Genomic DNA, 27,975 nt, shown 5'->3' with positions numbered 1-27,975 from the left:
GACGAAGAAGAAACTGAGAAGCTGAAATTTACAATGGTCTTTGAAGGCAGCGTTAGTTGGCTTTGCGTTTGAAGAATGAGGAACATTAAATCAAACCAAATTAACACGCACAAGTGAAACCAGGAAATAAACGGGCATAAATAAGACAATATTTCCCTTAATATTTAGTGAAGAGTGGACAGCACTATCTGATCAGCTCGTTCACAGAGACAGGGGCTTGCTGGGGTATAAACACAAGAGCCAGCGTTTCTTCACATCTTCGGGATTTATAGATGTAGACATGGATAAGACACGTTCATGAGCAACCGGTGCATGTAAGTGTCAGGTTATACGGCTCTGCTCCACACTTGGACTTTAACCAGCGCTCACTACAACTTTAAGAAATAAATTACTTGTTTTTTCTTTTTTGCAGGAAATCACATGGAGGTGCTCTTGTGCTCACATGACAGTCTTAACCATGGCAGGAGAGATCAATGAAGGTACAGTACGGAAACTTCTTTAGTCTTCCTACCACAGTGTTGCCATATCATTTCCTAACTACTTTGCACTTTTGTTCGGTGTTGCGGTCTCAAACCGGTAAAACAAATGTTGTTTTAGATGTTTAAAAATGTGGATATTTCTGCTCGGTGAGGTCGCGATGTGAACTAACCAATGAGAACTTTAGAGTACATGAAGATCTCGGAATTAAGTTGCTTCATCTTAAATCCCCTCCCTCAATGATTGATCCTGTTTTGACTTGCCTATTGTGAATGTTGCTTTTAAGGGTAATTCCAGAGGTGCAAAAGGTTTATTTGAAGTTTTGATGCTCTTTTCCTGCCACGTGAAAAAACAGTTGAGTGCATTTGGCAGCACACTAGCAGGCATATACTGAAATCATCTCTCTGCATTGCACCCTTAAGGTTGTACTGAGAATGTTTTATATTGTGGCTGAAAATATTACAGCTTTGGAAAACCTTTAAATTATCAGAGCAAGACTATATCTGACTATAGATGATATGAAGTCATATGATGGGGAAATAAAATGAGTAGTCCCATAAAAAGTGATAACCTCAGTAGTGAGTACCACTGATGTAGGAGAAGTAAGGTCCTCCTATTAAGGGGATTTTTTTTCATGAGGAGTACGCTGCATATGACATATCTCTTGGAGTGGTTGTGATGCTATGTAGATGTTGTTCCTCTTTTAGGCTCAGTTCCTGCCTATTACAGGGAAGTATATGAGGCCGTCTGCTGTAGGACAGATGAGAGAGTGCAGGTTGAAGTTTTTCAGCGGTTGCTCCACAGGACCGATCTCTCCAAGGCGGTTTTAGGCCAGGTGAGGGGTTCACACTTTAATGTACTGTGGGGGACAAATATGTGAAAATGCAACCTTTTTATAAAAAGCTGCCACGTAACTGTAGTTTGTAATGACAGAGGCAGCAACCAGCACAAACAACAGTAAATAACATTTTAAAAATTTCAAATTAAGGCTAACTAATGCTGAGACTTGTGTTTTTCTAATGAAAATAATACATACATAAATCAAACAAACACTTCACTATATGATATCCTTGAGCAAATATTTGTTCGATTCTGATAAGCCATTGTGTTTTATGTGTTAATATTAGGCAATACAGATAGTTTAGATATAGGTGTAACGTCCTATCAACAGGTAGGTGTTACAAGCTTTGTGTAGGCTAGCGGACTGTTAAAGACAGGGGCTTTAAATAATTTGCCGTTAGATTTGGTTCCTTTAACACTGAGATGTAGGCTAGTGTTATGCAATTTCTCTGAGTGTGTAAAGTCTGTGCAATATTATCTCAGAGCCAGCTCATAGTTCAGTAGAATTTTTCCTTTTCCTGACATTGCAGCATATCATCGCCTTTGTGTCTAGTGAGCACTTTTTGCATGGAGGAATGCTAACCACAGTTGAATTTAGACGTTGGAGTGAAAAACGGTGACGGTCACGTCATATTGTCTTTGTCCTTCTCAGATTGCTGAGCATGTTGACTCCACAGATGGATTCCTGAGCAAGTTGGCACTCTACAAAGCGCTCGCTTTGATTGCTCTTGCTCAGCAAGGAAAGCAACCAAGCCCCAAACTCCTGGAGAACTGCATACAAGGTAGATGACAGTGTTACAGTGACGGCAGAGAGCAGTAAAGCCTCTGCTTAATGAGTAGCTTGATCATTCCTTTCGGTGTCTAAGGGCAACTTCAGTCATCCCTCTTCTGTTATATTTCAAATGCACAGGGCAAATGTCCTTCTTTTATTAGCTCGCATAGACTCAAGGTTTCATTCATAATAGTAGTTCTCTGTGATAGTTTACCACTGGGATACACCCACCCATTGCTATTGATATACTAATAGTTATAAAGTAACAGGAGGGCACTTCATTTAGTGTATTTGTACAAAAATATACATTTCCATCCCATAGTTTTTGTCTCTTTTGCAGCAGAAGAAAAGAGAGCATTTTTATTTAATTCAGCATCATTTGTTTTATTTTATTTTGGTAGAGAAGCCTAAGCTATGTTTAAGTGTTGCATTTTTTCTCTAGGTCCACAGTGGGAAGATGATAGTGGGGAATTTTATGGTTTTCATAGAGGTAGCCATTATGCTGGCTTCAGTTAGATCCATTCCCAACCTCCTGTGATTATTTAAGGCTCTCTCTGTTATTTCAGGTGTGGCCAGTATGGCAGCTAGCTGCATGCCACTTCCTCGTCTGTACAAGAACAAGTTTTCTGCATTTGTCGCAGTACATCACATTCAAATTCATGACCTTCTAGGAATGTGCAGGAATGGATGAATAACAGTTCACACGGGCACCAGGCACAGTACTAGAGACAAATAGAGCGAGACACGTAGTGAGCTGTTGAAAAAACAAAAGTGGTTTTAACATCAGCATTCCTGACAGTTAGGAAATTCATTTCATTCTGGATGTATCTGTTATTCATCAAAAACAAATATTAGGAGTTGGTGCTGGTTGTGTGCTTGACAGAGTTACCAAAACCTCAGCTCGGGGAGCCCAGGGACCTGAGGGCATTAAGGATGCAGCCAGCACAGGAGGACGTACTGACGATGTCCCAGACACTGGACAAACTGCTGGCCCGAGACACAGTCCAGGTGGAGCTCATACCTGAGAAGAAGGGCTTGTTCCTCAAACATGTGGAGTATCAGGTCACCAGCCAGGCAAGGAATCCCATAAATCCTACTGTATGGAAATGACTGTGTTAGAAAAACCTCAACTAGTGGTGCAGTATTCTTGTCTTATCCTCACTTTGATGACATTTAGTGACATCTTCTCATTTAACTTGCCATTTCTCAATTATGTGTGCATTTAATTGGGTTGAACTAACAACATGGCTGTACTGCTGCAGAAATCAGTGTCAGTATGTTTTGCAGTCTGCCTAAAGAAAAGCACTGATTTCAACCATGTGACTAAATTTTCCAATAGAAAACTTAATGTTGCCCCTTTTTTTGATCATTTTCTCTCTTTGCTTTTTGTTTTTCAGCGTTATAAAATATCAGTTTACCGACGATATAGCGATTTTGATGTCTTCCACGAGGTTTTGCTTCAGAGATTTGCCTACAGAGTGGTCCCAGCCCTGCCACCTAAAAGAATGTTAAAAGGAGGTATGTTTACTCTGTGTGAGCTCTGACATCTACACAGTAACCATTGTATTTCTTTGTTTCTGCATTTCCTCCATCTTAGAGTCGTTATTTCTGGACCTATTATTTGGGTTTATGTGCTTTTAGTGAAAGGTCAGCTGTAAATATCCAGGGGGTCCTGGTAGCTGAGTGTTCTTTGGTTGATAAAGAATAAATGTTCAATTTTATAAACTGTTTCTGCAGGTTCTATTGTTTCAAACACAGTCCCCCCCCCCATTCATCAAAGTTATTGCCTGAAAGAAACAAGGAAACTAGTGATGTGTAAAATGAGCCTGTTTCAGTTCACAATAACTTATTGTAGCTTTGGAATGATAATTATGTCAACACACACACACACACACACACACACACACACACACACACACACACACACACACACACACACACAGACAAGACTTGATTAAACCACGTCTGAATTAGAGGTCTTCATCGAGTACAGAATATGTCAAAAAGATACCACGCACGTAAATCTGTCGCCCTGTCAATTGTGCTCTTTTCCCCTCATTGTACTAGTGTATATATGATGATACTTCAATGTGTATCTGATTATTCCTTTTTTCATTAAGTGCAGAGGAACTTTTCACAATGTCAGTAAGATCCTGAAAACATAAAATTTACATGCAGTTAATTGAAGGGGTACTCCACTGACTTTGCATTGCCCTTCTGTAACATTGTCATGATGAGCAGTTAAAAAGAAGTATTAAAATTGATGCAGCAAAAAGAACACAAGATATATAATTTTTAGTTCCATGCATTCTTTTTTGTAAAAACCTGGTGCCTACATTGCCCACAATGCAACTTAACCACAGACAGTTCACTGTTCATTTGGGTGTATTATCCTGTTAGCATGAGGAGCGAGATAGAGGTCTGGTAAGCTCACTTCCTGTAGGCAGCCATTGACTTATACAATTGGTGGAATTCTCCTTTTATGTTTCTGTTTATTTAAAAGTGATACTATATATTATATAAATTATAGTTTATATAATAGTTTATTGCCACAGCTCTAGCAACGTTATCACCTGTACAACTGCTTCATGTGTTCTCATTTCTTTCCTCGTCAAACGAATCCATAGATAGATTTTTGCTTCCTCTGGTATCTGTCCACAGTCTTGACCTCCGTCTCTGAGCGTGAGTTCATTGAGGGGAGGAGACGTGCTCTTGGCAGATTCATCAACTTGGTGGCAAGGCATCCCTTCTTCTCAGAGGATGAGCTGGTCAAGACCTTCCTCACCTTCAATGGCTCCGTATGTTGTATTTTTGCTGCCTCGGTCTGTGGCCCCAGGCTGTTGCACAATAAGCATTATCATCATGATGTCTGACAGTGCACCACATCCTGTTCCAGCTACTCAGTGTCTTTTTCCACTCACACACTCCCCACCCTTCTTCACAAACAGGATGTTCAGACTAAGCTGCGTGACGCTTACAAGAAAACGGGCGATGAGTTCATGACCAACAGAATTGCAACCCAGGCAAAGGTTTGTCACATATGCACAGTGGAAAAACCCACCAAACATTTACCAATCAACAACTGCATTTAAAATTTCAATTAGCTTTGTTGGATCTGTTTTGTAGGAATATCTGCCCGCCGACATTCAGGCTCAGTTCTCGACAAGCAGAGAGCTGATTAGAAATATTCACAACAGCTTCCACAAGCTGCGGGACAGAGCAGAAAAAATGGCGGAGCGCTCTAAGGAGAATGCAACTGATCTTCTCATGTTTGGCAGAGAGCTCAGGTATTTCATTATCGGTATAAAGTTAAAGTCTTCCAGTATCCAGAGGTTTTGGACTGGGAAAACAATAAGATTCCAAATCCTCTGTGTTGTTCTGTGTCTTCATGGTTTTTAGCTTGAAATTAGTTTGGCAGCTAGAACACTGCACTGTTACGTTCTGCCTCTGTAATAACGCTGTTTTCTGCAGCGCTTTGGGCTTAGATGCTTCGTCTATTCCCTCCTTGGCCTCTTCACAAAGCACCTGGGGGACCCTGCGTCAGTCTCTGAAGAGTCTGTCTGTGGAGTTTGCTGTGCTGTCCGACAAAGCTGCTCAGCAGGTACAGCCCTCAGTCCTTCATCCCCACCACCTGCTCTGCTGTGCTTGTCCAAAACTGGCACTGGGTAATAAATGTTGTTTTGCTAATGTCCTCAGGGCAGACGGGAAGAGGATGATGTTGTGGAAAAACTGAATCTTTTCTTGGATTTGCTGCAATCGTACAGAGTGAGTCACTTAAACTTTTGGTCTTTGCTGAGCTCATTTACCTTTCCACTTTCAAGGGTCCCCAATATTACCTGACAGGTGATTTTTTTTTTCGCAAAACTATTTTCATCAAGGCAATAAAATGAATTTTCAGTTTTTATGATGGAGAGACACAACAAGGAGTTGTATATTCAGTAAATCCTGGTCCAATTAGTAACAAATTTCAGGATATTGGGTTCATTCATTTTAACAATAATGCACCTCATTTGGAGATTTTTGAGATGAGTTTCCCCCATTCACTGCGAATCACTTGGGTGTCAAGATAAAGCCCTATGTAAATGTTCTCCATGTTTATTATTATTATTGTTATTATTATTATTATTCCCAACCCAAGCAGTCCATCTTACTTGAAAATGTAGTTAGTAGTGGGTGGGTTGTGAGGATTAGACAGACTGGTGGGCAGATAAAGTGGCATTTTCCACAGCCTCTACAAAATCTATTAACTATAATATATATGGTAATTTCATATTTTGTGCAAACAATTCTCCTATCATCCTTGGCTGTTGTGTATTGCTGTTGGTCTGTATATTACCGTCCCAATTTGAGGCAAATGAGGAGAGCTTTCATGCGACTGTGCTTTTCTCTAGGATCTCTGTGAGCGACACGAGAAGGGCGTGCTCCACGAGCACCAGAGAGCTCTGCACAAGTACAGTGTGATGAAGAGGCAGATGATGAGTGCCACGGTGCAGCCCAAAGAGCAGGCATCTGTGGAGCAGCTGGAATCTCGAATTGTTCAGGTGGTCTCACAGTTTCTCTCTTTCCACATATTGAGGCTGTCGGGATGCTTCCTGACTGAGAGCATACTGTTTGAAGTCATTTAGTACTTGATAAATAAAATGCTAAATTGGCCTGAGCATATCTATTGGCAATACACTCACAACATCCACTGGGTATGAGTAAAAGTGATATGAGATATGTGGAAAGCTTTTTTATATACAGTTTGTACCAAATATTCTCACACTATCACACATTTTCCAGTTTTTAAATCAATAACCATAAAATCTCTTTCAACTGAATTTACTATTTGACAGCACAAGTACCTCTAATGCTTCAGTATATTTTCTATTGGGATGGTTACCCTTGATTTTCTATTGAAATGTTCAGTGTAGGGGGGCAGATACAATAATAACTCTGAATGGACATAATCACTATTTCAAACATGGGTACAGAGCTGAGTCATACTAGGTTTAATACCAATTAACAGCATTTGTCAACTTGCGGTATTTTGTCGTATCCCTGCTGGTTTTCATCTTGTGACTGTTAGTCCCTCTTAGTCAGTGTGGTTCTTCTGTGTTTGGCATATGTGGTTATAAATTTGTATGAAAAAATGAAAAAACGATATGAAATACTTTGGCGGTTTCTGACTAATGCACCTTCAGTTTGTGCTTCGACAACCGTATTAACTGTGATTGAGTTACTTGAAAATTTAAGTCTCTTTCCATGAGGTGTTTAGATTATGACATCAACAGACAGGATGTTGTTTATTTCCATATTTGATATGCTATCAGAAATGCGCAGCCTTGTATTTTTAAAGGTACATTAACAAACAGTAATCAGCCATAAGTCTGATTAGGGCCTTAAAGGTCCAGTGTGTAACATTTAGGACAAGCTATTGGCAGAAATTGAATATAATATGCAAATCTATGTTTTTAGTTTATGATCCCCTGAAAATAAGTTATAATTATGTTGGGTTTTTTTTGTTTTATTTTTTTTTTTTTTTACCTTAGAATGAGGGGAGGGTGAAGTGTGGGAGTTGCAATCTGCAACTACACCACTAGATGCCACTAAATCCTAAACATTGGTCGTTTTTAAAGCAGAAAATACTGAGTTAAGGAGATTTGCACATTAACTAATAGATGTGGGTCCAGTGACGTTATTCAGAAGAAAATGAGTCCTCTTGATGTAACAAGACTTCAGTCATGCTATCAGCTCTAGGACAGTACTTATGCACAGTGGCGCTTTGAGCTAATTCCTAATGTCAGCCTGCTACCACTCTCCACAATGAACGTTCTGACATGCTGATGTGTATTATGTTTACCATGTTAGTTTGTTAGCATGCTAACATTTGCTAATTAGCGCTAAACACAGCTGAAGTTTTGCAGCCATTTAGTCAAAAAGTCGAACATGAATGTCTGCATAGTCCATAGTTATTTCACAAAAATCACAAATGTGAAGCCAGAGGAAGTGGGATTCATAATAATATAATGAGTGTTTGTATATTCATGGAAATTCATCCTGAGATTTCAGTCCAACTCACAGACGGACAGACAGACCGACATTACTGGTAGAATAAAAACAGATATTAGTAATAGTAGAGTAACATACTGAGAATAATGCACCCTGCCATGCAAAGCCCTATAACTGTGATTGTTTCTCTCCATTGCCTGGTGCAAGCTCGTATGGGGCTTCTTTATTAGTGAAGACCCCAGTGTTGGTGTCAGTAACAGTGATTGAGTTGGTAAAAAACAGGATTAAGGAATGGTTAAGTTGTGATTCAAATCTAGAGCCAATTAAAATGTAATGGAATGACTTATGGGCATCACCCTGTTTTGGTAATATAAGCAGAGCTTTATCGGCCTCGTCTCATCTCTGGTATCATTGGAGGAAAAATTCCCCTCAGAAAGGTTTTTTTTAATCGGATTATTATCATTTAATAAGTGGCATCAATTTCACAATTTGTTTTTTTAATTATTATTATTCTGTTAATAGCAAGAAAACGCCATTCAGACGATGGAGCTGCGGAACTACTTCTCCCTGTTCTGCCTTCATCAAGAGACACAGCTTATCTTCATCTACCTTCCAATCACATCCCACATTCTGGGGGCCTTTGTTAACTCCCAGGTCCAAGGACACAGAGAGGTGAGGCTGCTTGTCTGGAAATCATTTTTCTACAGAGCCTTCTTTACGTTGACACAGTACCGCTCCAGGAGGGTCAAATCAGTTTTAAATTGGCTTCCAACGAAAGAACTAATAATGATGGATGGTATCACTGGAGGGATAATCTGCCTGTCTAGGATTTAAGATGGCTTCCATTTCACATGAACAAATGAATCTCCCATATGCCTTTGCCTATTTATTTATATTTAAATAATTATTATAAATCAAATAAAGCACACAGGATATATTTCTTTGGTTAGATGCCTCTAGCCGAACCTTTTTTTTTTCCACTCAATTGCCAATATGGCGGCATTCTGAGAAGGTTTCTGTGGATATTTCAGTACTTAAAGATCATTTTAATTGTTGTTGTTTCCTGAAAATGATTACCTGCAAACCACTAAGCAATATTTTGATGCACTTAATTCTATTAGTATAATGAGCTTTATGGAAATCTAGATAAAGAGAAGTGACTTATTGCTTTCTTTTCAGATGGGAGAGGTGTGGAATGAACTCCAGCCAAAGCTTGGGTGTCTCTTTGGTGGTAATAATGGATTGAAACCACCCACCTGAAACCTAAAAACACGAGGTGGAAGGAGAGAAACACTGCCGCTGACGAGGATCACAAACTGGACAATAACTTTGTGTGCTAAAGAAAACTGTTGAATACACAAATGTTTTTCCTTTTATAAAGTTGTCTATTCAACAATATACAATACATTCAATAAGAGGATATTTAATGTAAATGGATTCTCAACTTACTCTGGGGTTGATCAACAATCGTGTGAGTGGGAAAGACAGTGGGCTCATGCATCTACCATTACATGCTGCTTGATAAGGAAAAAAAATCAATTTCCAAATCAAGGAAATTACTCTAAATGTTATTTTATAAGGGAGCAGTCAGCATGTGAGACTTGAAGTATATTCATGCATCCCAACTAAAACCCTAAATCACCCATTTTTAACCTTTGTAAGAAGTTTTATACACTAAGATAGTTGAAAAAAATTGAGTTTTACTTTATTAAAGGATGAGATTATTTTAAATCTCCAGTCATCAAGGGTTTTGGTTTTACTTACTGAATAACTTTAGACCAGTGTATTTTTGATACAGATTTTAGTTTATAAGGATATGTAGCAGCATACTTTAAACTTTTAGGGACAATTGTTCTATTTCTCATAATGTTAAAGTGTTTACTTTTATGTAGAGCATCATATTTGCCCTCCCCTTTTTATTTTATAAGCTATTTTTGAAAGGCTTATGCTCAAAAGTATACAACACAACAAAAGGGGAAATATTGAGATTTATAGATCAAAAACAACCTCTGGCATTAGTGGCATAATGTCAACAGTAACACTATAAGCTATTGATTCACCACCAAAGATATGATATAAATTCACTAAAATACACAGCTGTGCAATAAATCATGTAACAGGATTCTACACAGTTCAAATTCAGTAATCACTACTTTTTTATCAAGATGTTTGGCCATATCACTGTAATAGATGATTATTATTCACAGTTACAGACATGATTGCAATGTATGTAATAATGTGTATCAGGGCAAAGAAGATCTGGTTATTGTTCACTTTAAAAGCTATTAGACTTTCTGCTTTTCAGATATTTGGTGTGAAAACGTTTGTATTTGTACATATACAGTTTATCAGAACTTATATATTGTTTTCTGAAAACAACAAATATTAAAAATCAAAAAGGGACAATTGCCATATATGGGCTCATCACCAACTGATCACCTAAAAATACACAGAACTGAAATTTGTGTTGAAATGAGTGACGCAAGTATACAAATCAGGATGTGTGCACAAAGTTCAACATTTATTTTCTGAAGAATACTGTGTATACAGTAACATACAGTATGAAACATTTGTTTGTGAAAAAAAAAGTATTATCAAGAATCGAGCTAACTTGCACAGAATATGAAACACAATAAATTTACTACTGTAGATATTGTAAATATTTTATTCAAGAGATCCTTGCTGAATTGTGTTAAACCAGTTATTCTAAAAATAAAATGACACAATGGCTATTTCTTTTAGTGTACTGCTGCTTTGATTTGTTTTTGTTTTCAAGTTAAACTGTGATTGAAAAAAAATGTTCAGCAGGTAATATTTAAAGAAAAAGTTGAATCCCTATGTTACAGTATTTTTACATGTAAACTCTCTACAATGTACAGTTAACGTGGTTTTGTTGAGTCCTCAGACTCTTGCTGTTTCCTCCCACAAATGAAACTGAACTGAACTGGGACATCTTCAACATTTAAGGAAGAAATCTGGAAGGTTGGTACTTTTTAAAATAAATTTCCTCAGAAACTCAGTTCCCCCCCTCCAGGTTGTCTCACAGCTCCTCCACTTCCTCCAGTCTGTGGCTGAGAATCACATCGTGCCCCTGAAACTTGAAGTATCCAACAAATTTCTTCTTTTGGAGCATCAGGGGGAACCACAGGATGTCATCAGCCCACATCTGACTGAAAGGAATTTGGTGACATTCAAACCACTGAGGCCTCATTTCTAGAAAACAAAGACAAAACAAGACACATTTGTATCCCCTACCTTGAGATGTTGCAGGAGTTTATCACCAACTATCACCCAGTTTCTTGGCACTTCTTGACCTTTCTCAATCAATGCCCAGGACATAGCTGGAATCAACCTGATTCATCTTACCTGTTCTCTACGAAGAAAAAGTGTTCTTTTTTAAATAGAAAATCAAAAACTACTTCCAATTCAGTAAAAATATATGGTTTGTGTCTTTAGAAGTTTGTCTTTAAACAACACTCCCATGTCCATATGTTCAATGAAATGGTTTACCAACCATGTCTTTATTCTGTGAAAAACATGCCTTCAAAGCTCACTTGAAGCTACTGTGAGGCTTCAGGTGAACAAATCAAAGTCCTTTCAGCACAAAATCCCTCTTTGTGTTTCCCTGCTAAGCAAAAAGAGGGAATGGCGTACTAAAAAACTTTTGGAGTTGCTCTAAGAAACCATTTCTTCCCAGCCAGTATGGAGAGGAAGACTCATTATAGTAACCAATTACAGTCAATTTAGAGCACAGGTGGGCACGTGCGTATTGTTGTTTTAAGTGCCAAGACAATTCCAAAAAGTGTATATGGATGATTAATTCTTTTCTTTACAAGTGGATAAACAAAGCTTCCCAACTGTGAAATTTGGAAAATACATAAAAAAAAAGAGAACTTTGGCATCAATTTCCTCAATAAAAAACCCCCACCTACTTTCACCAAGGTTTGGCTTCTCCTGGTTCTACAAAACATCTTGCTTTTTTAAAAAATATCTGGTATTGTGGGTGAAGTAGAAAATGTGATTTCTTAAACATGACCACTTGCTCAGACTGCTTCTGAAACTTCACACTCGTCCTTTAGCTTCAGCACTAACTTCAGCACATTTCATTCAAGCTTTTTCCTCCTTTTATCTCTTCACCCTGTGGCCGTTTGTCTTCTCTCGTCTGCATTCCCTCTGCTGAGGGCCTCTTCTTGCCATTGTGTATTTAGTCTTTTAAACTTTACTACCGAGAGCACACTAGAGATTCTTCCCCTCAACTAACGTGCTCTCCTTGACCACAGAAAGTTCTGTAGGTAAGGAATTCCACATTTTCCCCAAATGAGGATTTATAAAGGGCACCTTATAATTCCTGTTAGATGCTCCACGTGTTACTGAGCCTCAAGCTATGAGTGGAACCACAAGATCACTGAGCCCCTGGGGAGCCTGCTTATGAAGGCATTTGTAGATGAGTTTAAGATTAAACAAATTTAATAAAATTATTAAAACTTAATAAGCTGTGTTTCAATCAATTTACAAGGATCATTATGGTGTATAAACTGCTTTGATTCTCAAACTTCAATGCAAAAATTATAGTTGCCATGAAGCCTGCTACCACACTGAGATAACATTAAAGGAAGTCAAGATTAAGGGGAACCAAAAGTGAAAAGGGAAAATTTTGCGTCTTAGTTGGAATTATGTACAACAAAAATAGTAGTTCCTCTTCACCTCCAAAGTGCATAAAAATGATTTTCCAAGATAACAAGTGGAATTTCTATTTTTAAAAAGGTCCAGTGTGAATTTAGTGTCATCTAGCGGTTTAATTGCAGACTGCTCCCAACCTGTGTTTGGTTTGTACCTTCTGGGCTACTGTAGAAACAGCGTTGGTGAAAACATATTTATGCATATATTATTAACTTTCTGCCAACAGATCTTCCTAAATGTCACACACTGGACCTTTAAGTAATTGTTTTAATAAGTTATATTATAAGTTTTTCCCATTAAAGATTTTTAGCTCCAGCTGTCTAAAATCTCGCTTAATTATCACTTTTCACATTTTGGAGACTTCAGCTGTGTCACATGTTCAGTGTGGTGCTGTGAAAACATACCATCTGATTCTGTTGGTTCTCCATTATAAGCGTCGGCTCTGAAAATATGGACGTCGAGTAGCTCTGTGTCTCCAACAAATTCAAATTTGATGTTTCCGACCTTCTGAAGAGCATCCACCGTGAGGCCACTTTCCTCCAGCAGTTCTCTAAAAATTAAAAACATCAAATAAATGTTTGATCACGTGTATTTTTAGGACACTTCACACAGACACTAAAAGCAAGTGAAGATAGCAAAGTGATGATACCAGTGATCCCCAGACAGGGAATGTATGTGCGTGGCCAACAAAGTCATTTTTCTTCTGAGCCAACAATGTTCGCTGATTCTTTATAAAAGTCCGTGTCAAAATGTCAAAACAAAAAAATAAAACAGGAGATTGATTTTTAAAAATCTGCCAGAATCTTGCATTCAAGAACAATCATTTGCAGCCGACTCTCAGTGCTCAGCGTTGCTTCCCCCACAACGCTACTTCCCTCAAGGTTGACCACCGACCACCAACCACCTTGTTCCCTTGTTATTGTCTCCCTTTTGACATCTCATGCAAAGAAAGCAAAGTTAAATACAGTCAAACACTATGACATAGCTTACAAGATTTGAATCTTGTGTCTTAGAAATCTCCATTCAGAGACACACAGCTCAGAAAGTACACGTACACCAGTAGGGCTGTGTATGTATAAGAATCTGGAGATACAATATGTATCATGTTACAAGGGTTATGATTCAATATACTGCAATATATTACAATACTGTGAGCAACATGATACATATTGGGCTAAAAAAAAAAAATCTAATTTTAGTAAAACTGTCATAGTGCAAAGAACACACCACAATATTTATAAAATCTGAGTTAAAAGTCTACTTTTGGTTGCATTTACATTTATCACATTTATATTATTTTATTTCTGTAACATCTGACATTATAGCCCTTAGTTCACGTTTACAACGCTGCTATCTAGTGGTTTGGGTTTTAAATTTAAAAAATACAATATCACAAAACAACATCGTTTTAATACACCAGCGGATTCTGTCTAAATGACTTAATTTGACAGAATAGAATCAACTTTATTAAGTACTCGGAGCAGTGGGCAGCCACTGTACAGCGCCCGGGGACCAGCCCCAGATCTGAACCCACTGCCTTTTGGTCATGGGCCCCGACTGGAGAATTAACCTCCAGGGACCTTTTCTTTGATCAGCCTGAGACAGCGCAGGAATCACATCATAAAGTGTTTTACTGACACAGTGAACTAGGATTGTCCCGAGTGCTTTTGTTCCAAAGTGTTACTAACACAGTCTTGAGATTTTCCTTTTATTTACCCATCCAACATTCTTTACACAACGCCCGTCTGTTTTTCATATGGAGAGCTGCTCGACCTGATTGCCTTCGGGGCTTCCTTCCTTCAGCTTTGGAACAAATTTCCTGCTGATGACTGATGATCACACACTGTTCAGACTCAACAACTGCTTATTTTGTAAAGCTTACAAACAACAACCACATCTTAACCCAGCTTATATTTTCTCTTTTTCTCATCCTCCTCTTAACACTTGAACACTACACCTCCTATGCTGTTACATAAAATAAATACACACTGTTGGGTTTTAAATGCAAAAATACAGCTCCATAACTTATTTTTATGTATGCATGTTAAATGTGTAAGCATATCTACAATGGGATGACATGATGCAATACAAATCTTCTAAAACTTTCTTTGTTCTTCAAGAGATTCTAAAATCTGTAAGAAAACACAGAACCGAAAATTAAGGAAGGCTTTGTTTGTACTTAAGTAGAGGGATAATATAACATTTTCTACTGCTTTATGTCAAAAAACGTTAAATAAAATTGGGGCCTTGACCTGCAAACATACTATATATACCCCAAACATCACTATGGTTCACATAATTACTTTAATAAACTTTAAAATAAGGAAGGGTCTTAACACTGTAGGGTTCTGAGCTCAACTGTGGACATTAATTTTACCTCCTAGCAGCCTCTTCAATAGTTTCTCCATGTTGAACTTTGCCCCCAAAGCCATTCCACTTCCCAGCCCCAAATCCTCTCTTCTTCATGCCGAGCAGCACTCTGCCCGGCTGGACCACCAGCACCAGGGTCAGCAGCTTGGAGCTCAACATCTCACCTGTCCGAGAGGAAGGAGAGGAAGGAGAGGAAGGAGAGGGAGTCTAACTTTAAATAAACACAATATAAATGGCTGCCTGGAGCCGCCTCTGCGTTACCACACTCACCCGTTCAATTGACCAAACGCGCCAAACAAACAGTGAAATAAGAAGGACACATTAAACACTGCACGTTCAACGCCTCCCGCGTGCGGCACTGTGTATACGTCGTCACATGACGCGCTGGTGTGCGAGAGTACGGATTGGTCCGATCAGCGTCCGACTGGCGCCATCAGCCCCATCACCTGCTTGAAAGATCAGCTGAACTGTGTTACCTTGAAATGGGTTCGACTACAAACTGCAGGGGTGGAACCATTCAAATCCTCTCACCTGTTCAGTTCATATGAAAAATGCAAAATATTTACAAATAATTGTTAATAATAATAATAATAATAATAATAATATAATAATAATGAATAGTTAATAACTTTATATCAATATCAATAGATATATAAGTGTATCGAAAATACGAGGTCACAGGTCATACCAACCTTTTGACAGTATTACTACTACAATTACGACCACTAATAATAATAATAATAATAATAATAACAATAATAATAACAACACAATGGCCTTTATTGATCCCATGTAGGAGAAATTCAAGTTTGGCACAGCAGCACAGGGGAAATGTAGTACAAACAGCAAATATAACAAAATAAAAATAAAAATATAATGAAATACAATAAAGCTGAATATGGTCCAGATTCATAACTGGAATGGATAACTGTATATGTTCAATGTTACAGGGTATTGTGCAGAGTACAATACACAGCCTAAAGGATGTAGGGAACTATTGTATAATATACATTATATTAACATAAAATATTTAAAACTCTCTTGATTAAGATGATATTCTTAGAAATGTATGAACGTAAAACATGACAGGTATTGAAATGAACAACAAAAAGTACAAAAATGCTATAAAATTAAATTTAAAATAGATTATTTTAAAAGAGGCAAAGTGCCTGACTTCCCCACCAAACCTATGTCCTTTAATAGAAAATAACTTTATTATAGTCTCTAGGTGAGATGTGATGAATGCATGAAAAACATCCACGCTCCCAAGTAGGAACCATTGTTATCACTGTTTAGAGGGGGACATATATCCGTATTACGCACAGTTTGACCAATGGCGAGTTGTATTTCCACTCAAGCGCAGTTTAGCATACGACACACATGACTTTTGCTCAGTCAGTCGAAGCAATGTGGTGCCTCTCCTTGCAGAGGAGGTGTCTTCACTCCTCGTTATGTTTGATGAAGACGTTAAACGGTAAAAGTCCCGCCGAGCAGCGCTGGTTGCAGCGGCAGCTCAAAGACCCGTACGTCAAAGCCGCTCACGCACAACACTTCCGCTGCAGAAGCGCCTTCAAGCTCCTGGAGATAGATGACAAGTTTCGGCTTTTGCAGCCTGGATACAGCGTGGTGGACTGCGGAGCTGCACCTGGAGCCTGGAGCCAGGTGGCGGTCCGGAGGGTCAACTCAGCCGGGACAGGTAGCTGCGGACACACACACACACACACACACACACACACACACACACACACACACACACACACACACACACACACACACACACTTTGGATGACCCCCCCCACCTTGGAGTCCAACATGTTGAACTGCCATGTTTTGTACAGTAGCCCAAAAGGGACAAACTAAACACTGGCTCTACATTTCACATCCTTTTAAAAATCTATACAAGTTGATTTTCATACTAACTAATGGAAACTAGTGACTGCTTAGAAGATAAGAAGAAAATCTGAAGCACCTTTTGTGAGGACAAACATATATAATTATTAGGGATGCACCGATCCACATTTTTTCACTTCCGATCCGATCCCGATACCTGAATTTGGATATCGGCCGATACCGATACTATTCCGATACCAGAGCTCTGTTTTCTTTAATATTATTATTATCATTATTACTCCTCAACAGGCAAGTATGATAAGTACGTATGTGTGCATGTATGTCCCAAAAGGCAACTTGAGGTAAGTATAAGGTCAGAATAGGAAGTCAGAAAAACAGGAAATCCTGTTAACAGGAATAATCCCATTCTGAAAACAAATATGCAACTGTAAGGGTTTCAAATTGATTGTCATGTCAATATTTATTAAATTCCCCAAATGTCAAATAATTTCTTGAAATATAAGAAAAGTGCAATAACTGTAAACATCTAACACACTCGCTCACACACACACACACACACACACACACACACACACACACACACACACACACACACGGTAATCCCTTTAGCTTTCCCGTTGTCTGTCTGGAGTTTAACTTGTTTTTGGAATGACTCCAGAAGTGATTCCTGACAGCTCGCCTAAAAAATCCTCGTGCTCTTTCGTGTGGTGTTTTTTTTAAGTGTTTGATTGCGTTCGTAGTGTTGTACGACGCGAGGGAGCTTCCGCGTCTCTGAATTACGGCTTTGCAAACATTGCATTTTGCTGTCTTGCTCTGCGGTGTTTCCAGTGTAAAGTATTTCCACACAGCGGACATGTTGGCTAGCCACAATGCTGCTCAGTGCTATCCAGCTATCTGGCTGCAAACTGTGGAATGGATTTCCTGAGCGGTGGCTTGTCTCATTGAGCTGCGCCTCCGTTCAGGAAATCCATTCCACAGTTTGCAGCCAGCTAGCAGACCGGCCGGCAGGAATCACCTGTGGAGTCATTTCAGCAGACAACGTTAAAGCGCAGACATGGCTCATGGATATCGGAAATCTGCGAAGGTTGGATCGGGAAATTCCGATACGTGAATTACGCTGGTATCGGTCCCGATACCGATACGGGATCGGATCGGCCCCATCCCTAATAATTATATATCATTTTGAGTAAGTTAGTATTAAATAAACAATAAGGTGAAACAAACAGCGGTTCTCAACCTTTTTCCTTAAGGTCCAATTTGTATATATATTTTTTTGTATCTAGCAGTGTATTTGCAGATTGCAACTCACTCGCTTCACCCCTTTCTAAGTGCAAGGGAGAAAAATGTGAATGGCCCTGTCTAGAGCCAGTTTTTGATTTGTCCGTTCTGGGCTACTGTAGAAACATGGTGATTTAATATGGCGGCCTCAACAGCAGGCGATCTGTGTGGTCTGTAGATAAAAACTATAACATAACAATTCATATTTTCAGGTGATTGTACACTAATAAAAGCATGATAAACTGTACAATTAACCCAAATAGTGAACACAACAACTGCAGAAAGTTTGTGTAATTTGTGAATATTTAGCAACATATTTTGTGTAAATACTGCATTGGAGATGAGTTTTCTGATATTTGTAGGACAACAATAACAATCATACATTATAATAGGCTTCCTTTTTAGACAAATTTAGTTTTTTATTCTCCTTTATTCCTTATTCTCTATTTATTTTTCTAAAGCAGGACCAAGCTGTTGAGCAGTTAGTTAAGGCTCTTTAAATATTATGTTCAGGCCTTCACTGTGGCCTTATCCTGAGGTTTTTGATTTATATCCTAAATAATAATCTAAACTCTATAACTAACAATTTAATTTAGTTATATTCACAGAAATGAATGAAATTCTGGGACACAGGCCTACTGTGTATATATATTTAAAGTTTTCTTCATTACACCCCTTGAAATCAAGAAAGCCTTGCGACTCTTGTAAAGCTTTGGTGACCCCTAGTGGAGGTTGGGACCCCCAAGATAGCCCTCAACCAAGATGACAACCAGTGGATTAAAAAGCACCTAATGGGACTTTTAGAGCTTTAAGTTGACAAATAAACCACCACTAATGCATTCAGCCCATTTCCAGTGAACCAGCTGGACTATTTGTAGCTAACCACGAATTCAACCAGCCAAAACTAACTATTTTGGAAGATTTATTTGTTTGCACAGGCTGTATATTTAAGTGTCAGTATTTTTCCAAATAGATAATACTATTATTATAATTACACTGATCTCTTGTTTGTGTGGTTAGACCTGCAGTTCCTCACTGGTGGATGCGTGTTACATAACCACTTTGCTGTCAGCCTGTGATGGAAGTAACACGCTCACATATATCAGAAATATCACTGAAATGTTTTCTTGCATCCTAGATCCAGACTTACCGCAGGGTACGGTTGTTGGCATTGATCTGCTGAATATACCAACTCTGGAAGGTGCCAACTTCCTGTCCAGTCATGATGTCACTGACCCCGCCACGCACGCCAAGCTGCTGGAGCTGCTCCCCAACGGCCAGGCTCATGTCATCCTGAGTGACATGGCACCCAATGCCAGCGGTTTCCGAGAGATGGACCACGAGAAACTCATCACCATGTGTTTGTCTTTGATAGACTTGGCTGAGAAGATCTTACAGCCGGGGGGGTCTCTGCTTTGTAAATACTGGGACGGGATCTTCGCTCATAAACTCCAGGAAAAACTCTCGAGTGTGTTCGGTAGTGTTCGGACTTTAAAGCCAAGCGCTAGCAGAAAGGATTCCTCTGAGAGATATTTCTTTGCTAAAATGTACAGAAAGCCAGTAAAATGATCAGGGTTGTCTTTTTTTCCCCTTTTAAATGTGTATCCTTAAATGAATAATGTGTTGTGTGTGTTTTTCTGAGGATTCACACAAGTGCACACTGTGAGTGAGCATTAAGGGGCTTACTTTATAACTTTGATCAAAAGGTGGCACTGTTGAGGCATCAGTAAGGCTCACAGCTGCAGGTGCAGACACATTACATGCTGTTGGTGCTGATTTTTATCCCTTCAAACTTAACACAGTAGCAGCAGTGAATCTGTAATATGTAAACCTGTGGAAGAATCATCGGAGTGATATTCCTCAAGAGCCCAACGCTGCCTCTTGTCTCAAGTTATTGTTTGCCCCACAGTGTTTGTTCTACACAGTCAGTTTGGTATTTGCTTTGTTACCCAAAGTCATTTACCAGTGCTGCTCATGCTAATAATTTGCACTGCCAGCCATGTAGAAATATGTAATCATTCTCTCATTGAGAGCTTATGAAGGGAAAACCTAATACATAAGAGTCACATACAGCATGACTAATGGGAAGTGGGTTGATACTGAAGCTTGGCACGCTGCAAGTGTTGTCGGGCTCTGCTCTCTGACAGTGGAGAGATGTCCATTACCTGGGAAAATGTTTTCAGCCCAGTAGACAGAATTTCTTTGAAGATTCATCTTTAAATCACTGTTGCTGAACACTTTGGAAAGTACTCTTTATTTTGTTTGTGTCTGTGCTTTTCATACAGAGTTTAAAAAAAGGATTTTCCTATCAGAGCTACATTATAAAAGACACGACTCATATATTTCATGTCACAGCAATCTATACAGGGATTCACAGTATGGATCTTGCTGATAATGAGATTTGGCCCCTGTGCATATGGAGTCTCAATGGATTGTCTTCCTTTCTTAATACACCATTTCTCATGCATGTGGAATTAACTTTGTCTTTTCCTTTTTTATATTTCCTTGGGCATTTTATGCCTTAATTGTAGTCAACAGTAAAGAGATGACAGGAAATGACAAGAGAGAGAGAGATGGGCAATGGTAACCTCATTTACAAATATCTGAATAACAACCAAACACGTGCATTCTTTGTGGTAATCAGAAATGACCTATTTTGTACCACTTTAAAGCCAATATTACTAAAAATAAATCTGTGACACTTTTACTGTGAGGTTTGCTTGAAGCAAGATTATAAATTATAAATTAAGGGTAGGGGAAAACCGACATTTTCCAGCCTCTATACTGAGAAAGGATTTCTGTATTTCATAATAAAAGACTAGTAAGCAAGATTTTAAAGGAGTTACTGTTTGACAGGGCGAGCTACCTCAGTAACATGGGAATGTGGAAGGAAGGGAAACACTGTTCAATGTTACAGCCAGCTAAGCTAACCTTACAGGTAGCTATAGGTTCAAGCCAACACACACAGCAGCATTAAACTGTTGTAAAACAGGTGCAGTTGTGTTCCCTCATTTGTCTTTTGAAAGGATTTTGATAATGTTATCTGGTGTTCAGCTGTTTTCCCTCGAACTGTTATTATTAATGCCAAACCCTGATCTTTGGTAGCCTGACTTCAGCTTTTTGAAAGGTATGGTTGCCTAGAAGCCCTCCAGAAAGCATCAGCGTAATTACCATGCTTTAACCATAAAGTTTATGGGTTAACCTTATTGACAGTGGACTAAACCATCTGCAGCTTGTAGAGGGGGGAGACCCATGAGAAGCTCTAGCTTTGTTTTGGATGCAGTCTGGGAAAGTAGTTTATTTAGCCACCGATAATATTGTACAAGCAATGTAAAAAATTTAAATTGTAGATTAAAAACAAACTTTTAATTCCAGGCTTCTTGGTAGCCCTCAACATGTTTTGGCCCTAGGTAGTTTGTTCCACTACCGGCCTAATAAGCAACAGTTAGAGGTTATGTATTATGAATGCTGTGCGTAAATGGAAATAACCTTTTGGGAGGCGATTATAAATCTCAATTGTGTTTAAGAAACAATTCAATTAAACTTTATGGAGGCCAATAAGGAGTTTTACTAAATTTCAGGGTGGCCCATGTAGTGAACAAAATTACATTTTTACCTGTCCCAGCTGAATACGTGTTCCTTGCGTAACTGGAAAATCATACAAAAATATATTTTTTAAAATTACAGATTGACTATCATTGTTATTGAAATCAGATTACTCTTTAATTGATGTTTAAAGTTTGATCATCTCACAAAGCGAACATTGTAAGCCTAATCAAGACTGAATTTGCATTTATGGCAGCAAAGGAATAGATGCCTCACATGAATAAATTAAACAGACTGCTATTTAGCCTTTCTGTCTCAGGAGTGATGAGTAAAACAGTATGAACTGAAACATTCGTGCCTCTTGGTAAAATCAACTGCACTGACGGGGTACTGACCTCTAAAGATGATTGTTTGGAATGAATGGGAGCAGCCATGCCTGTTGATGAAGCTGATAGTGAAAGATGTGAACAGATGACCAATTTTACTTCTCATTACTTGTTGATTATTCAGCCCTTTGCTATTTAGATTTAAATTATTCCCAAATTACTGTGGGATTTATGTAAATTCCACTGTGGCTGAGCACTCGGGCTCAGGATGAATGATGATTCATTCACAGGTTAATTCATTCTTCTCCGGCCAGCTGCAGGTTCAGATGTAAATATTAGTAAATTAAGAGAGAAAAACTGTTGGAGAGCTGCAAATTTTCAATTCAGATTTGATGACGAGATGCTGTAATCGTCTCTGTAATTGTCTGAGTTTTGAAAACAAATCTGCTGCACGGAAAACCTCTTTGAACTGCTTCAGTGTTTTATTTGTTGTTGTTGAATATGTTCGTATGCTCTGTAATAGAGCAATGCTATTCAGGGTATCCAAGGTAACATGCTAACAGGCTTCACAACAGCTTATATACTTCTGTTTAAAGATTATATATGACATATTTCAATATATGTCAATATTAACTGGTAAAACACTGGGTTCCTTCTCTATTTTCTGTCGTTTTATGTGCAAGAGGTAATTTATGATATGTTATGAGTATAATCGTCTGCCTTTTACTGTTACCTTAATGTATTATCTGGAAATTGTTGAGCATAAACACAATCTTTGGGATAAAGGTTGTTTTTCTTTACAGGTTATTATGAATACAATTGCTTGTGTGAGGGTTTATTAGATATATCCGCCTTGTGCTCAGATGTTATTTGCTCTGGTGTCAACGGCCTGCAGAAGACATAAAATTAGAAAAGCTCTTGAATAGTTGGAAATCAGAATTGATCTTGTTCCACCGCGAGCATGCTGCACGGCTGGTGTCTTTGGAGTGATTTGGAAAATGTCATCATTTCTGGATGCAAACTAGCAAATTATGTTTGTGAGATGCAACAAAATTCAAACATTTTGTGAAGAATGTTCCTTTTGAAAGTTTGCTCGGTCTCAATAATAAAAACAAACACACTCTAATATTAACACAGTGGAAGTCTCAAATTGACAGGAAATTAAAGCAATGGTAATATCATTTCTTACCATCGTGCCATTCATTCCCTTGGCTGACCTGAGTTGCCAAAATGAATTGCTCGTCTGACAACATTCATTATTCCCTGAGCCTGTCCCTGAATGTAAGCAGACCGAGCCAAGCAGGCATTCACTGACACAAAGTAATGACTACTATTATGATGATAATTTCATACCATCTTCACAAATAAATGAATCTGAAATCTCAGGACAGTATGCGGGCTGCAACTCTTTTTATTGGTACCACTTGCAGTTTATGATGTCGATGTTTTGGCAAGCCATTTGACATAATGACACAGGGAAATTTCCCTGTAAACAACTGACTTTCTCAGAAAATGTGGGAGTTTAAAATGAAGTGTGCAATTAAAATATTCATGCCTGTTCAAACATGATATTGGAGGTACAGCGCTTCAGTGATTCTCACCCCATCACGTACTAAAGTTTGCCAAAAACTTCCAGGTGTTTTGTTTCTGCTGCTGTGGCACTAGCATACAGAATGACACATGTCAGTGAATAATCAAGCAATCGCCTCATGATCTTTGCTTTTTCGAGGTTGCTGCAGTCCTGCAGAAAAATGTCAGGAACATTATTGCGAACAGGGTGAAGGATGGTTGTGGGAGGAGGGTTAAAGAGACAAGGGAAAAACAAAACACAGGCTACGGAGAACAAACAAAGCACAGGTTGCACTCAGTGGCACTATTTTACATCCCCACATCAGCTAAGCCTGACATTTACGAGCAGGCATGGAAATTAAATGCAGATGGAAAGCTAATGGCCTTATGTTAACATTCCTACTGCCAATGTGGATTTCATTCAAATAATTTATCAGACGTTTACCTTTTAAGTGTATAAGGTTTAAGCAAAGAAAACTCTATAAAGGCAAGTTTTTAAATTGATGTGCAGTAGAAAGAGAGGAAGCGGAGGATGGGGACTATATATAATATTGGTTTTTCAAACAGCCTTTTCCTCCATTGATACACCAACTGGTTACTAATCTTCATTAGTCATTGCAAAAACTTACTAGGGAAGGTCTAAACTGATAAAACATTATGCCTAAAAGTGGCAGTTCTCTTTATCAAACCATTTAAACGCTAGTATAGCTTTAAACCCTCTGGAACTCATGAATAATAATGCTTCATTATCATCATCAGCTATCCTTTGAAGACCAAAAAGACCACTTATCAGTCTTGTAAACACTTCAAGCATCTATAATGGTTAGATCTTAATATCATGTTTCCTATGAATCAGCAGTATGAATTTGACTTTCTCCCTCTTTTGATACACCTCTTTTTTTTTTCTTGTGAAGACATTATCCATTTCTAATCTGCATAAACCCAGATGATTTGTTTTGTCAAGATACTGATTACTTCACATCATTTACAACATTTTGCTGTTGGTGAACGGAGAAGACGACAGTGTAGATTCTAGTAAAGGAGTCAACTCCAAAATCAAATGATGTCGATGTTTTGGCAAGCCATTTTACATAATGATGCTGGGAAATATCCAAAAAAACTAAATAACTAGAAAAGCTTAAGGCTGTCTGTGAAGCACTGCCATTTTTCATTATGCAACTTTGTCTTGCTATGAGGGTCCAGTGGTGTAGTGTATATGCAGGCATACAGAATATACCCACTTATTTAATTATTATTCAGTCAGCATTGGGTACACCCATCTCAAATCCCCTCTTATGTACATCATCATGTCTTCTGCTAGCTGAATTTGTTTACCTAGGATGGCAAAGGCCTGATGTAGTTGTCCATTTTTCATGGATGGAGTAAGAAATAACAAATTCTTTGTTCAAAATGTGTAATTATATAGTTGTCTCATAGCCTGTGTGCCAGTACTGATTGTGATTCAGTAGATGTACATATCACTTTTTATAACACAGGGCGTTTATCTTTGCTGGATGGTCACTTTGGAAAAAATTGGGACATGAAGAAAGAGTATACCCACTTCTCCAGGTACAACTACACCGCTGTAAGGATCTACAAACTGGTCATTGGCTCGTGGATGATGTCGACAGAGCCACTGCAAAGAACCGAAGTGACTGCTGATTTTAGTCATTCAAATGAGCCTTAAAATGCTGCATGAAAGCTGCCGTTGGTAAGTGTGAGAAATGGGTGGATCTGGATTACAACTGTCACCTCCCTCCCCTCCCCTCCATATCTGCTGCACTTAAGCCCCGTCTGTAAATATTTATAGACCCAAACTACCTGTCTACTGTGTATTACTCTAAAAGGAGAGGGTACATTGGAGCCCATGAAACACCCCAAGAAAATTCTCCTTCAAATTTCTTTTAGTATAGTTGTAATATTTCTTTAGATAGAATGAGAAAAATTCTAAGATGTGTTACTGATTTAGGTTTTATATTTTTAAAATGTATCCTCTTAAATGAAACAGCAGGTGATCCCTCGTAGACGTGTGTATGTTTGAGTATCTCTTTGGATTATCTACTCAATGATAAAATATAAATGCCATAGAAATGACATTTCAGACAAAGTAATAGTAATTTCTATTCAGAAACCGCTGATGGTGTGACTTTTAAAAGATTATTTTTGCCTTTATTCTGATGGTGGATAGCAGAAAGGTGACAGAAAATGAAGGGAGAGGGAGAAAGAATGTCATGAAACAAAGGTCCCTGCGATTACATAGTCAGTGTCTTTAAACCCCAAAGCTATCGTGACACTCAGTGTTTTGGTGAGACATCGTTTGTGATTTTGGGATGCACAAATAAACCTGACTTGAGTTGACGTGGCTGCAGTGATAGCAATTCCATCTTTATGTTACATCTCTGCAGTGACACTGTGTGATTGTGGGACATTTTTCTTACCTCACTTTGTGCTGGTCCTAAGTGAACAAAGCAATGATAAGTGGCCTTATGATGAATCATCATTGCTTCAGAGTAGGCATTTACATGCATGCAATACTTCTCAGCTTAAGGGCTCTGTGCAAAGAAATATGGAATCTAAGTTTTAATTGGATTTTTGTTTTCTTTTCGATTTAATTAACTTGTCATGGGACAGGTGGGGAGCCATCTTGTGGGAATTGTGGGGCCGATCTGCTTGCTGCTGGTTAGAAAAATGAGAAAATACAACTGGGAATGAAGACTGGGCAGAAGACAGATGGTGCAAGGGCTAATTGTGTGACATCTTACTTCATGTATCTGTTTACATATTGGACAGAGGAGCTTACATTATCTGTACTCCAACTTAAGTGAATGCAAGTGGCTGAATTGCAAAAGACTCCCCAAAAACCTAAAAATGTACTATGAATTAGATAAACCACTTTTTATTTACTCACAAATACACATTGTAGTAGAAGAAAAGCAAATATTTTCTTATATTTAAAGTTGAAAATGTAGTTATTGGAGCAAAATTACACTTGGGTTGCCACTGTTTCTATCTTATGGAAGTCTGCTAGGCTGTAATTATATAAATTAAGAATATTTATAAAATCCAAGACTTTGAAGTAAAATTCACCCACTTAGCATCTCAGGTAATGACAGAAACCCACCCGGATTACTTAGAAAGTGAAAGAGGAAGCAGGGGAGTCTTTTGGTCTTTTGGAGTATGCTCGCTCATTAATCTTTCTAAAGATGCTGAAGGCAGAACCTGACATGGTTGTACAGCGCGTGCCCCTTGGGTTCATGTCAGCACCGTATGGAGAGCTGGTTGTACAACCAGAGGCGCTGTGTTGGGTTTTGTTTTTCTCAAGCAGAATGAGAGACAGAGTGGACGAGCTGTCTGCGTGCTCCCACGGTGCACTACTGGTTGTTATGGTTGACTAGTCTCATTCCTGGAAGGTGCAAAACTTCACCTTTTGGGGGAGTTGTCATTCTACTAGCAGGAGAGGAGCGCAACACTTTTGGCAAGGCATCTAGCAATCTCTCAGAGGGATTAGCAGCAGGAGGGTGATGAATGTAGGGGAAAACATCCTCGTTGTTATGCAAGAGGGTTGAATTATACTTGTTATCATTTTAGAGTTTTGGGTGATTCAAGCTGTGACTTTAAATATTCATACAATTTGCAAATATCCTTTGTTAACCTGAAGGACTTTCAATTTCAAGATCGTGTGGATAATCAGTATCAGTGTTGACATACAATAATTGATCAAAACAAACATCATATCACTCATATGCTGATAAAAAAGCTTATTGTTTTTTACTAATTTTAACTATTTCATGTGTATCTTTCTCTACAGAGTAACTGTATTAATGTAGTAATAAATGTATTCAAATGAGCTATATTTAAGAATTTTAGTTTAAGACATTTTAAAAATGAACTAAAATGACAGCTGACATTATGTCAAAAACATCTATGTGTTGCGTTGCAGAGATATCTACTGAAGTTAGCATGCTGTTAATGCTAATAGCTTATAAGGGTGGCTAATTGCATAACGTTATTGACAGTGTTAATATGTTTGCTAAGTTTTCTGGAAGAAAGAAAGAACCTATGTGCATTTCCTTGTTTCTTACAATAATGGTGGACACCCCAACTTTCTGGCGATATGCTACTGCTAATTTGTTGGGATTACTAAATGGTATTTAAAAAACTATTCTGTGTGCACAGTTGCCCTATGTTTATTGTTTTGCCTTATAACCACAGGAACCTGTAAAAAGCCTTTGAAGTGAACCATAGAAGAATCTATTTATTTCAGAACTAGGGATG

At 38.4% G+C, this 27,975-nt stretch overlaps 3 protein-coding genes across 5 annotated transcripts; 2 read left to right on the top strand and 1 right to left on the bottom strand.

The window, feature by feature from the left end:
• The first annotated feature begins 51 nt into the window (after window positions 1-51).
• snx8a (sorting nexin 8a) lies at window positions 52-10,816 on the top strand. 3 transcript variants are annotated; one of them, XM_051387201.1, is made up of 14 exons: window positions 52-314; window positions 413-479; window positions 1,185-1,312; window positions 1,970-2,099; window positions 2,973-3,163; window positions 3,487-3,607; window positions 4,751-4,887; window positions 5,038-5,118; window positions 5,216-5,376; window positions 5,561-5,690; window positions 5,786-5,854; window positions 6,481-6,630; window positions 8,603-8,752; window positions 9,260-10,816. In XM_051387201.1, the coding sequence occupies exons 2-14, from the start codon at window positions 443-445 to the stop codon at window positions 9,338-9,340; spliced, it is 1,566 nt and encodes a 521-aa protein (XP_051243161.1). In that variant the 5' UTR covers window positions 52-314; window positions 413-442; the 3' UTR covers window positions 9,341-10,816. The 3 variants fall into 3 exon arrangements, with proteins under 3 accessions (XP_051243161.1, XP_051243162.1, XP_051243163.1); XM_051387202.1 differs by lacking the exon at window positions 1,185-1,312; XM_051387203.1 differs by lacking the exons at window positions 52-314; window positions 413-479; window positions 1,185-1,312 and having other exon boundaries at window positions 2,945-3,163.
• On the bottom strand, window positions 10,575-15,600 carry nudt1 (nudix (nucleoside diphosphate linked moiety X)-type motif 1). Its single transcript, XM_051387218.1, has 4 exons — window positions 15,401-15,600; window positions 15,138-15,294; window positions 13,165-13,310; window positions 10,575-11,293 (listed from the first exon to the last, which is right to left on the bottom strand). Exons 2-4 carry the CDS (start codon window positions 15,287-15,289, stop codon window positions 11,121-11,123), a joined length of 471 nt encoding a protein of 156 aa, XP_051243178.1. The 5' UTR covers window positions 15,290-15,294; window positions 15,401-15,600; the 3' UTR covers window positions 10,575-11,120.
• An 843-nt stretch (window positions 15,601-16,443) lies between these two features.
• mrm2 (mitochondrial rRNA methyltransferase 2) lies at window positions 16,444-20,966 on the top strand. The gene is made up of 2 exons (XM_051388875.1): window positions 16,444-16,826; window positions 19,398-20,966. The coding sequence occupies exons 1-2, from the start codon at window positions 16,511-16,513 to the stop codon at window positions 19,826-19,828; spliced, it is 747 nt and encodes a 248-aa protein (XP_051244835.1). The 5' UTR covers window positions 16,444-16,510; the 3' UTR covers window positions 19,829-20,966.
• Window positions 20,967-27,975: the final 7,009 nt, after the last annotated feature.

Source organism: Dicentrarchus labrax, unplaced genomic scaffold (genome assembly GCF_905237075.1).
Source record: "Dicentrarchus labrax unplaced genomic scaffold, dlabrax2021, whole genome shotgun sequence".
Classification (NCBI taxonomy): Eukaryota; Metazoa; Chordata; class Actinopteri; family Moronidae; genus Dicentrarchus; species Dicentrarchus labrax.
Note: the sequence above shows the minus strand (reverse complement) of the source record. Positions and strands in the feature narration are given on the sequence as shown.

Excerpts from the sequence above, each read along its gene's own strand:
- mrm2 (XM_051388875.1), top strand. The coding sequence starts at position 16,511 with ATGACTTTTGCTCAGTCAGTCGAAGCAATGTGGTGCCTCTCCTTGCAG. Across the intron at positions 16,827-19,397 it reads GGTCAACTCAGCCGGGACAG|ATCCAGACTTACCGCAGGGT; the intron begins GTAGCTGCGGAC and ends CTTGCATCCTAG.
- snx8a (XM_051387201.1), top strand. The coding sequence starts at position 443 with ATGACAGTCTTAACCATGGCAGGAGAGATCAATGAAG. Across the intron at positions 3,164-3,486 it reads AGTATCAGGTCACCAGCCAG|CGTTATAAAATATCAGTTTA; the intron begins GCAAGGAATCCC and ends TTTGTTTTTCAG. Across the intron at positions 5,377-5,560 it reads ATGTTTGGCAGAGAGCTCAG|CGCTTTGGGCTTAGATGCTT; the intron begins GTATTTCATTAT and ends TGTTTTCTGCAG.
- nudt1 (XM_051387218.1), bottom strand. The coding sequence starts at position 15,289 with ATGTTGAGCTCCAAGCTGCTGACCCTGGTGCTGGTGGTCCAGCCGGGC. Across the intron at positions 13,311-15,137 it reads ATTGAAGAGGCTGCTAGGAG|AGAACTGCTGGAGGAAAGTG; the intron begins GTAAAATTAATG and ends TTTAATTTTTAG. Across the intron at positions 11,294-13,164 it reads AGAACCAACAGAATCAGATG|AAATGAGGCCTCAGTGGTTT; the intron begins GTATGTTTTCAC and ends TTTGTTTTCTAG.